At 35.4% G+C, this 12,322-nt stretch overlaps 1 protein-coding gene across 3 annotated transcripts in view; it reads left to right on the top strand.

Moving 5' to 3' along the window:
• The window catches only part of NT5C3A (5'-nucleotidase, cytosolic IIIA), a 41,178-nt gene extending 29,067 nt beyond the window's left edge, over positions 1 to 12,111 (top strand). For all 3 annotated transcript variants that reach the window (XM_060020701.1, XM_060020703.1, XM_060020704.1), the window contains 8 exons: positions 2,305 to 2,403; positions 3,722 to 3,791; positions 4,783 to 4,829; positions 6,061 to 6,146; positions 7,611 to 7,700; positions 9,070 to 9,232; positions 9,840 to 10,040; positions 10,956 to 12,111. In XM_060020701.1, coding sequence (XP_059876684.1) covers positions 2,305 to 2,403; positions 3,722 to 3,791; positions 4,783 to 4,829; positions 6,061 to 6,146; positions 7,611 to 7,700; positions 9,070 to 9,232; positions 9,840 to 10,040; positions 10,956 to 11,057 — 858 coding nt within the window. In that variant the 3' untranslated portion in view covers positions 11,058 to 12,111. The remainder of the gene's footprint in view (positions 1 to 2,304; positions 2,404 to 3,721; positions 3,792 to 4,782; positions 4,830 to 6,060; positions 6,147 to 7,610; positions 7,701 to 9,069; positions 9,233 to 9,839; positions 10,041 to 10,955) is intronic.
• The last annotated feature ends 211 nt before the right edge of the window (positions 12,112 to 12,322 follow it).

Here is a 12,322-nt window from a genome sequence, read left to right as displayed (position 1 = left end):
GCCCAGAGCCTGTGCTCCGCAATGGGAGCGGCCACAACAGTGAGAGGCCCGCGTACCGCAAAAAAAAAAAAAAAAAAAAAAAAAAAAAAAAAAATTAAATGTAATATGTAACTTGCTTGAGGCAGGACATCTTCCTCAGTATCGACACACTGAAACAAAATGTCTAATTTTCTTGGCGAAAATACAGTAGGTGACATATACCCTCTATTGCTTTCATCAACGGGTTAGTTATAGAACCAAGCATATGCTGGTTGTTATGCATCTGCCAGTTAAGGCAGAAGTAAGAGCAGACTTTAGTCGGGATCATTTACTAGCTAAGGTATTTGTAAGGGAACAACAAAAGTGATATTCCAAAACAGCAGTGATTCCTAAAACTCAACAAGAAAACGGTATAAGCATCATGTCATCATATCTCTAGCTTCTCCTGTCTGACACAAAGTAGACACATGGTAAGTATTTATAAAACAAGTGAATGGATATTAATGAATGAAAAAAAGGAATGTAGGGACAAATGCCTATTGGTTTTTCTCATCTATTAAAAAATCACAATAAAATAGTGATGTATTTAGATGATTTAAATAACCTTCTTTATTCTTTTGAAACCCTTTAAAGTCCATTTAAATTAAAAAGATCACTGTGTGAAGGTTAATTGCATTGCAGGTTATCCTATCCTATTTAAATACGGCTTTTTAAAATTAAGTGTATTATAAGTCCAGGTCTTTCATTCATGAAGAAAAATTTAATGTTCCCACTTCTCTTTCCTGTACTCTCTGTATTTATCCTCCAGTCTTAGGAAAACATTTTAGCTTTTTTTCTGATTTTCCAATTTTGTCCATTATGTAGCGACAACATGGGACCTAATAGACTTAACTGATCAGACTCTCTTGTAGCAGAGATACAAGGTCTGGGGAATTTTTCATAACTGTGTCCATAACACACATGAAATATGTTAATATTGGTGATAACACACCCATAATAATAGGATATAAAGTAAATAAATATTATCTGATACAAACCACTATAGAATCTTGATTTGAGGTTCACTTTCGTTTTATACTGTGAGCTGACTATTAAATGATTCATAGTTTCCTTCCCCCAGTCTTCTTGTACAGCTGTAAGAGCACTGTGCTGGTGCTGATTTTACTCTTATCAAACTCTGATCAATTTCATTATATCTGTGATATAGTAGAAAAGAGAAACAATATTTATATAACATTAAATTGTTGAGCAAAACTAAAGCCTGCATAAACCAGCCTAGTGGCAGCTTCTAAGCCCAGGTGGTCTAATACCTAGTAGGGTCTTAACTTGAAATAAGTCCATTGTAAAATTTATGCCAAGAACAATGAAGTTTGGGGGGATATAGTACAATAAAGAAGCAAAGATCTTGAAGCAACTTTTCAAATTAAATACATTAATTTCAAAAAGCCAGATGCAAGGACTTCCCTGGTGGTTTAGTTGTTAAGAATCCGCCTGCCAGTGCAGGGGACATGGGTTCAAGCCCTGGTCCAGGGAGATTCCCACATGCTGTGGAGCAAACTAAACCCGTGTGCCACAACTACTGAGCCTGTGCTCTAGAGCCCACAAGCCACAACTACTGAGCCCACGTGCCACAACTACTGAAGCCTGCATGCCTAGAGCCCGTGCTCCGGAACAAGAGAAGCCACCGCAGTGAGAAGCCCGTGCACCGCATTGATGAGTAGCCCCTGCTCACCTCAACTAGAGAAAGCCCACGCACAGCAATGAAGACCCAACACAGCCAAAAATAAATAAATAAATAAAATATTTTTTAAAAAAAAAAATGCATTTTTTTTTTAAAAAAGTACTGTTAAAACTAAGTTATTTACTTAAAAAAAAAAAGCCAGGTGCAAAAGTGTGTAATGAGAATGAGATAAATTATGTGCATATACATGCATGATTGCAATCATAAAAATGAAAATACTGGAAAATTGATTTAAATGTTTACTTGTTTATCCTTGGGCAGTAGAATTACAGGCAATTTTTATTTCTTTATACTTTGGTTTTTTTCTGTGGTAAACATGCATGACTTTTATAATTAGAAAAATTGCATTTTCTGATAATGTATTACAAATGTAGTTTTGCCTTAATCTTCTAGATGGAAACTACTGATGTGCTTTAAAATTTTTTGTATAAATGGCAACTTGATATGGTGGTTTGCTTTTTTAAAAATAATGCCCCAACATTTTTACATCTTTAAAAAATATAAGCTTTTTATATTATTCTGCTTAGTATCAAAGGAACCTGGGGAAAAAGGAATTAAAAATAGTTAATTTCTTTGATTTTTAGATGCCAGAATTCCAGAAAAATTCAGTTCGCATCAAGAATCCTACAAGAGTAGAAGAAATTATCTGCGGTCTTATCAAAGGAGGAGCTGCCAAACTTCAGGTGAATAATTATCAGAAGCCTTAAGTATTAAACCTTTTTTTTCATGTTCAAGCAGTCTCATTCATCCTATGTGTTGCTACAATCTAAGTAAAGAAAGTTTCGATAGCAAGCTTCACCCATCCTTTTGGAATGTAAAATCTAAGAGATATATCTAGAATTGGTCTAAAATACTCAGAATGACCCACTGGAAACAAACAAAATTAGTAGCCTTGAGATAAATTTAGCTTTTCTTTAATATTAAGTGCTAAGCTAACTAGTGATATGCATAAGTATTAAACCATCTTAAGTAAAATATTAATATTAATAATATAATATTCTTTAAAATGTGTACAGTTTCAAGTTGTTCTTTTAATTTAATTAATCACAGTAGTTCAGGACTTTCCTGGTGGCACAGTGGTTAAGAATCTGCCTGCCAATGCAGGGGACACAGGTTTGAGCTCTGGTCCGGGAAGATCCCACATGCTGCAGAGCAGCTAAGCCCGTGCGCCACAACTACTGAGCCCGCGTACCGCAACTACTCAAGTCTGCACGCCCTAGAGCCCATGCTACACAACAAGAGAAGTCACCGCAATGAGGAGGCCGCGCACCGCAATGAAGAGTAGCCCATGTGCTGCAACTAGAGAAAGCCTGCGTGCAGCAACGAAGACCCACCGCAGCCAAAAAAATTTTTTAAATAAAATAAATCATAGTAGTTCAAAGTAAAATGTAACTTTATTAGGAGATAGATAACTTTTTTTTAATTCTTTCCTTTTTTTTTAAAGGAATGTTTTACATGTAAATTAAATCAACAGTCTGGATATTCAGTAAAAACTTACTCTTTTTTTTAAACATTTCTGAAACAATATTTAGCCCAGTCTCCTAAGTTTCAAGAGTTGGTAAACTGTTGCTACGTATCATTCATTCATTGGTAGAGTTTACCTAAATAGACAAGTTAACTCAAGAATGTAACAGTTTCAATAACGAAAAGCTTCATATAGTTTGCTTCCACTGCATTTTTGTACATTGACCAAGTAGGTTGAAATTGTGCAATGTTTTATTGCTGTCAGGAATAGTAACCATATTACCTGTGAGTGCAAATTCCTATACCGATTAGTCAGATTTTATTTGGCGACAGTGCTGGGGCACTTAAGGTTCACCTTGTAGTTATGGAAATTCTCAGGACTTGATATATGAACTGCATTAGAAATCTCAGCGTAGACCGAATAATCTACAGTGGAAGGCAGGGACGGAACACAGTCTTATGCCTCTAGGAAATGTGCATTAAGTGTCTGGCCTTGGTGGCTGTAATTTCATAATGCCTTTTTCCCTTTTCTTACAGATAATAACAGACTTTGATATGACACTAAGTCGATTTTCCTACAGAGGGAAAAGATGCCCATCATGTCATAGTAAGTGTGGCATTCATAAACAAATTTATGAAATTAATCATTATTTTAAATTCCTTTTCTACCTGTATTATCTATGAGATTGCTTGGGGTTTTTTCTTCTTTATGGACATTGAAAGTGAGGGAGCCTTATTATTTTATTATTATATTTTTAGGATTTGTTTTCCCCATGTTACGTAAATGGCTGTTTTCCTATATGGTTTTGGTTGCAAGAGGAATGAAGACTTCTGAAATTTTTCTCCCAAATGTGGTCTACTCAGGAAATATTTAAATGAATTTAAACTTTGAATTAGCCTAAAGAAACAGATTTATCAAATGCTTTGTGTTTTCTAGGAATGTTACTAAATTTTTGTGTCATTGATAAACTCAGTAAAAGAGTGAGTTACTAAATAAATATCCAGTTAAAATCTGTTGTTAGGATAATATAGCTTTTTTGGTTTCCAAACTTGGCAGTGAGTTTTTAAAATAATACTCTTTAACCTGATATAAGCCCTCTCACTAACTGTTGGAACATGTGTAATTTGACAAATCATTGATTATTTATTTTAAAAACTACTAAAAATTGTACCCTTTGGCCCAGTAATTCCTCTCTGGAGAATTTCTAATCAAGTAATCCCAAATGTAGGAAAAAAGCTTTAGATCCAAGGTTTAGATTTTAAAACCATTAGATTCTCTAGGAATGCCATGTGAATTACAGCACTAACACCAAAAGTTGTAATGACCATGCTACTTGACTTGGCATTTAAGTTAAAAGTAATAAGTTATTTATAGAACTAGTAGCATCAGAGTATTTCTTTTCTTTTTTTAAATTTATTTTTTAATTGAAGTATAGTTGGTTTACAATGTTTAGTTAATTTCTGTTGTACAGCAAAGTGACTCAGTTATACATATATATACATTCTTTTTTATATTATTTTCCATTATGGTTTTTCCCAGGATATTGAATATAGTTCAGAGTATTTTTTTTAATGCCTAGTTTGCTTTCTTTCTTTAGATGTCATTGACAACTGTAAGCTAATTACAGATGAATGTCGAGAAAAGGTAAACACTAACTATAATCCAGAGTTACTCAAAAACTTCATTACCCTTTTTGCTGAGAGTTTTTTCAGGTTCATTCATACAAACAAGAATGGTTGCAAAGTGTTTATAGCCATATCTGGCACATAGTAAACACTCACAGATCTTAGGTTTATTGTATGGACTATATGCTCCCAACTTATTTTAATGAAAAAATTAACAGTAACTTTTTAACAATAACAATAAAACTTACATGAGAAACTTTTAATAGATTACCAAAATATTCTGGTGTCCTTACATTAACTGGAGAATTAAAACAAAAATACTGTGATGGGAATTCCCTGGCCATCCAGCGGTTGGAATTCCGAGCTTCCAATGCAGGGGGCACAGGTTTGATCTCTGGTTGGGGAACTAAGATCCCACAAGCCTTGCAGCCAAAAAAAAGTACTGTCGTTTTATGTATTTTGTCCCCTTAAATTGATCAGAAAACTGGCTCAGTTCTCTACTTCCTTGAGTAAGTGTCTATCTGTGTCTATTTTAACAAATAAGACTCCAAATATGAATCAAATTGAATACTTTCATAGGAGAACAAGAGTTTTTTTGGTAGTGATAATTTGATTACTGGTTTCACTGAATTACTGACCTGAAAGTACTTTAAAAAAGCAAGGTAACTTTTTTTAAAATTATTATTTATTTTATTTATTTATTTTTGTCTATGTTGGGTCTTAGCTGCTGCACGCAGGTTTTCTCTAGTTGCGGCGAGTGGGGGCTACTCTTTGTTGTGGTGCGCGGGCTTCTCATTGAGGTGGCTTCTCTTGTTGCAGAGCCCAGGCTCTAGGCACATGGACTTAAGTAGCTGTGGCACACGGGCTCAGTAGTTGTGGCTTACGGGCTCTAGAGTACAGGCTCAGTAGTTGTGGCGCACGGACTTAGTTGCTCCGCGATATGGGGGATCTTCCCAGACCAGGGCTCGAACCTGTGTCCCCTGCATTGGCAGGCGGATTCTTAACCACTGCGCCACCAGGGAAGCCCCCGAAAAAGCAAGGTAACTTTTTGCAGGTATATTTAGTTATATGTAAACTAAGACCAACAAAGATGTCTTCAGTGGATCTATGCATTAGTTAGGCATGATCTAATCTTTACCATATAAAGCAGTTTGTGGAAAACACTTGCTTACATTGTTTTGCTTTCTGTAAAACTAAGCAGCTTAATGACAACTTTGTAGTCTTAATGATTGTTATTCACTTATTTCTAGTTACTGCAACTAAAGGAAAAGTATTATGCTATTGAAATTGATCCTGTTCTTACTGTAGAAGAGAAGTACCCTTATATAGTAGAGTGGTAAGTGTGTATTGGGTGATGGGAGGTTTAAAAATATAAAATAACATTACAGTTACAACTAATGGTTTTCCCCTGTACTGTATATAAATAGATTCATAGATTATCCAGTGAGTTAGAGCAGTGATTAAATATGACAAAATGAACTCGAATTCTCTAATCACTGCAACAGTCTAGAATTTGTTTTGTTACTATGAAGATCAGTGGGAATAAATTTAAATCCTGCACTCAAGCCTTAAATTAAAAAGAAGAAAAATTTTTTAAGTATATGGACAGATGTGGCTGAATGTATAAAGAAAAAGAATTAGGATTTAAGTTGACTCTGAACTTAGTTGGAGCCAGCAGGTGACATAGTTACTGAGAAATGAGCCTCTGATGTTGGTCGCATTAATCAAAATGCAGCATTCCAAGCAGACCACAGTGGAAGCATTGTGTTGAGTCCTGGGAGAATGCTATTAAGAGAAATGTTGACAAACTTAGTCTGTGTCAAAGGAGTCCACTAAGATAATCACAGGAATTGGAGCCATCCCATTTGAGGAAGATTTCAAGGAATAGAGAGGATGCTTTGATTTGAGAAGCAACAACTTGTGGTTTTAGTCTCAAGAGACTAGGAATGATATTACTGGTTTTCATTATCCCATTACCTAACCTGAATACGTTGCACACTTAATTAGTGTTTATGGTATGAAACACTGAAAAGAGGTTAGACTTTACATGCCTCTCGAAACAGAACTAGACTTGGAAGGCTTAAGCCAACTGATTTCAACATGATGAAAGAAAGGACTGTCCAGCAATTAGAATTTTCTAGCAATGGTATAAACTTCCCCGGGAGAATGAGCTCACTAACATGATGGGAGCTGACTCAGAGAGGAAGTTCACTTAGGAATATTATAGGTGGATTTTTAGATATCAGCTAGAGAGGTTCTAAAGGCCTATTATACTGAGATGCTATAATTATAGGTGGTTTTATGTAATTACAAAGCACCTATATATAAAAATTTCCATAGCAAGAATTTTCTCCGGCTCACTAGGCAACATCTTCAGTACTTCGGCTCTTCATGAAAATTCAGACCACAAACAGGTGGGAAAAAATGGCTTAGCTCTAATTCTCACTGCAATCAGAGAAATGATTTTGCCTCCCTAGCTTCAATTCAGTTTTATCTGTAGACTGAGGACAGAGTTACACCTTGTATCCTTTCATTATCTTATTAACACATTTAAATTAAACCAGACTTTGAGAACTGGGAAATACAGTAAGAACATGCATATCACATTTCGAGACACGTGGGGTATAACATTCATTAGTGATGAATTTAAATCTCTAAAATTTAAATTCAAAATTACGATAAATGAAATGCTCATTTTCTCATACTGAAGAATGCTTTTTAATAAAGATAATAGTCTTAATTTGCTTTAATTGATATTCTCTTTTTCCTTGATAATTGATATTCTCTTTATACTTTCCAGGTATACTAAATCACATGGTTTGCTTGTTGAACAGGCTTTACCAAAAGCCAAACTTAAAGAAATTGTGGAAGAATCTGACATTATGCTCAAGTAAGTTTCTCGGGTGTTTTTTTTTGTTGTTGTTAATTGTCTACGGACTTGAACTGTTGTTATATATGTATTCAAGTGTGTTTTTTAATTAAAATAATCTATAAAATATCACGTATAAAAACATATCCAAAATATGCCACCTATCATAAAACAGTGGTAAGATAAGGAATGTAGAATGACATATTAGATAATTTCAAGACTAACTTAAAAATTTATGAAACCAAGACCATTTTGAAATATTTTAGCAAAATACTTTTGAAAGACATGAAATATGAAAGGAATGTTTATAAATCAACTTGAAAAGGATTTTAAGCTCATAAGTCTGTTTCTGTTACATGATCTGCCTTCTGAATTCTCAAACTCCCCTTGAAAACTACTATCTCTAGGAAAGGCGAATATGTTTTAGCAGGTAATAAAAATATCTGTAATATATGAATTATATAAACTTTTTTTTTTTTGTGGTACGTGGGTCTCTCCCTGCTGTGGCCTCTCCCGTTGCGGAGCACAGGCTCCAGACGCGCAGGCTCAGCGGCCATGGCTCACGGGCCCAGCCGCTCTGCGGCATGTGGGATCTTCCTGAACCGGGGCACGAACCCGCGTCCCCTGCATCGGCAGGCAGACTCTCAACCACTGTGCCACCAGGGAAGCCCTATAAACATTTTTAAGCTTATTTTCAGTACTGTTTACCACCTCTTAAATTTTTCAATTCATTGGGTGAATATGATGATATTTCTTTTCTCCTCTTTTTTTTTTTTTTTTGATGATGCTACATTTTAAGGTAATCTGCTTCTAAGGAGCAAAGCATTAAATTGTCAGAAAGAGTGTGAGGACAGCTAGTAAGTATTTCATTCCTTTGTAGGCAGCTTAACCTATAGTGCATTAAGAGTAAAATGAGTTTTGATTTTAAGATCAAGACATTACCTATGGCTGCCACATCTTAGGTAAGAGAGATGCCAGATGTAAAGAGAATACACCACTCTGCTTTTCTTACAATAAGGAGTAGATGAGCAAGATGACAAGCAGGAGGTCTTCCAGCTTACCTTTCGTGGGTTTTTCAAGGTGTGCTTCAATTATTTGCTGTAAAATGATATACATTCTGAACTGTAGGTTTATGTCCATATTCAGTGCAAGTCTAAAATCATCTAATTTGTACTGTTAGAATTTATTGAAACGAGAATAAAAAGCTAACCAGTTTGAAAAACTTGCAGTAGTGTCATAGACAACAGTAACAGCCCTCTTGGGCAGTATTTTGAAATGAGAATATAAATGAGCCATAGAATCAAGTAGAAATATTTAGCTTTTATAACTTCTAGGTGAAACGGAGATATACCTTGCTCTTTAACACTCACTTCTTACCTCCATCTTACAGGGAAGGATATGAGAATTTCTTTGATAAGCTGCAACAGTACAGTATTCCTGTGTTCATATTCTCAGCTGGTATCGGTGATGTACTAGAGGAGGTTATCCGTCAAGCTGGTGTTTATTATCCAAATGTCAAAGTAGTGTCCAACTTCATGGATTTTGATGACAATGTAAGAATAGCAAATCATTCTTCATGATTAATTTTAGTCTCAGAAAATATTTTAATCGTGTAAATGCATTTTAATTTATTATTTAATGTATATTCATTAAACTAGGCCAAGTTGATAGGCCTGCTCTGGAAATCATCATCTCTCCCAGGGTTATATCTATATCCATGTTTTAAAAATAATATACCAAAAATAATAATAATAATAATATACCCTTCTGTTTCTGAAGCTGCAGACTAATAATAAAATTAGTAAAACTTCTTTTAAAGTAATTTAATGCAGCAATTCTGAACACTTAATATCCATAGATGGGGAAAAAAAGTGAATTAGAACTGACATTATTTGAATGAGTTCTAGGAAAGACAATATATTATGACATACATAAAATGAGACCTTTTGGTTGGGAAACAAATGAAAAGTAAAAATTGGGTTTTCAAAGCATTGTGCTTTCAGTGGTTTTCAATGGTTTTTCAATGGTTTTCAATGCATTTAAAGTGGTCTCTAGGAAGTCATTAACTTCTCAGAGCCCTTCTTACCTATCATGAATGTAAAAATGCAACAAGTAGAACTTGCAGAACCTATTGTTTCAGAGGATTTATATTTTTAACAGGGGCTGCTCAGAGGATTTAAAGGAGAACTAATTCATGTGTTTAACAAACATGATGGATCCTTGAAGAATACGGAATATTTCAATCAACTAAAAAACAATAGCAACATAATTCTGCTGGGAGACTCCCAAGGGGACTTAAAAATGGCAGATGGAGTAGCCAATGTTGAACACATTCTGAAAATTGGATATCTAAATGATAGAGTAAGTATATAGATGTGATTTAATTTTCTTTAGAAAAAAAATTAGGATAAAACTTTATAGACAATCGTTACCAAAGGTGCCTGAGAAAGTAGTTATTTTAGAGACTTTTTCTTTTTTAAATTTATTTATTAAATTTATTTATTTTTGGCTGCGCTGGGCCCTCGTTGCTGCGCACGGGCCCTCTAGTTCGGCGAGCGGGGGCCACTCCCCGTTGCACTGCACGGACCTCTCATTGCGGTGGCTTCTCTTGTTGTGGAGCACAGGCTCCAGGCGCGCAGACTTCAGCAGCCGTGGCACGTGGGCTTAGTAGTTGTGGCTCGCAGGCTCAGTAGTTATGGCGCATGGACCTAGTTGCTCTGCGGCATGTGGGATCCTCCCAGACCAGGGCCCAAAACTGTGTCCCCTGCATTGGCAGGTGGATTCTTAACCACTGCACCACCAGGGAAGCCCCAGTTATTTTAGAGACATTTTGATTTCTCTTTATCCCTTTACTTTGGTGATGATTAAAGGACTTGGTATGTACATATGCATGCTATAGGGGAGGGAGAGTGTACATTCTAAATGAGGCGTCTCTGGCCTCTCCCCACTAGAAGCCCATATCATTCCCTAGTTGAGAATCAAAAATGTCTCTAGACACTGCCAAATGTTCCTTGGGCACTATCTCCCCAGTTGAGAACCACTGGGCTAGAGAGAAATCATTTCAGAAGAAAAGCCACCATGTGGGAAACTTCCTATGTCAATGAGTTTTAAAATTTTGAAAGTATTTTTTCATTTCAAAGGTTTTATGAAAGCAAATTAATTTACAACATTTTACCCAAAAGATTTAACACAGCAGTGAGATTTATACTGAGATTATTTACTTCTCCCCCCTGCATATTAATTTAATTTTTGTGATTTTTTTTGGTTGTTGATTAGGTGGATGAGCTTTTAGAAAAGTACATGGACTCTTATGATATTGTTCTAGTAAAAGATGAATCATTGGATGTAGCCAACTCTATCTTACAGAAGATTCTATAAACAAGCATTCTTCAAGAAGACCTCTCACCTGTGGGTACAATTGATGCAAGAGCTGCTCATCTGTTCATCTTGTTAAAAGATTTTATTTATAATATATTCTTGATCTTGAAGTTTTTCCTCTATATTACTGAAGTATTTTCAGATTTATTGAATCCATCAACTGGAAGCTCCTTTTTCTCCATCTCTCTCAACACACTCCTCACTATATTTTTTAACAGATTAAAAAAAAACTTAGAGCAAAAATTTGAAGAATAACTCCCTACATTTCCATAGTGAATTTTGTAGCTTAATGTTATTATGACATTTTTGAGAAGGCTTTTTACATTGGGAAAGTTTGTAGACGTTTAAAAAGTTTTATGAAATGGTGAAATAACGTGCATGATTTTAAGTGTTGTCATTTTTATAATTTGGGTGAATTATGCTGATGGTATTAACCATCTCCTAAAATTGTGTTACGTTTGGTTATTTTGTTTGGTGAAAATCGATATTTACCAAAAAATATTGGCATTTGATGTTTGAAAAAGAATCTATTGGTATCTACATGCCACTAATCATTACAAAATGTTCTATATTGAAGCACTGATGATAAATATGAAATGAAAAGCCTTTTTAACTCTGTCAAGACTATTATTATTCATTCAGCAAAACCTGCCATGTTTTTGTGTGTGATGTATGAATCCTAATGTCCTTGTCATAGTGGCTATTTAGATTATTTTCAGATTTACACACTATAAAAATAAAAAGATTTTTGCAGAGAAAACTTAATCTGTCCTTCAGAAAATAATGGGGCCTAGGAAAGTTGTTTTCCCCCATTGAAACTATTAGTAAAAGAAGTACTATATTGAAAGTCTAAGCGTTTCAGAAACAGCCATAGGCAGAAAACAAAATATAGCTGGGTCTCATGCTGACTAAAACAGAGTACTTCAGGGTTAGGAACTGACATTCCTCTGTGCAGTCTGACTTCCCATTCTGAGTTTTGGCTGCCCCATAATGGTTTACACAAGGCTTAGACTTGCCATTGTGATAATTTTTTTTTTTTAATAAATTTATTTATTTTATTTATTTATTTTTGGCTGTGTTGGATCTTCGTTGCTGCGTGCGGGCTTTCTCTAGTTGCGATGAGCAGGGGCTACCCTTTGTTGCGGTGCGCGGGCTTCTCATTGCGGTGGCTTCTCTTGTTGTGGAGCACGGGCTCTAGGCGTGCAGGCTTCAGTAGTTGTGGCTCATGGGCTGTAGAGCGCAGGCTCAGTAGTTGTGGCGCACGG

This window comes from Delphinus delphis, chromosome 9, assembly GCF_949987515.2.
Source record: "Delphinus delphis chromosome 9, mDelDel1.2, whole genome shotgun sequence".
Classification (NCBI taxonomy): domain Eukaryota; kingdom Metazoa; phylum Chordata; class Mammalia; order Artiodactyla; family Delphinidae; genus Delphinus; species Delphinus delphis.
The sequence above is the reverse complement of the archived record's forward strand: the minus strand, read 5'-3'. Positions and strand labels throughout refer to the sequence as shown.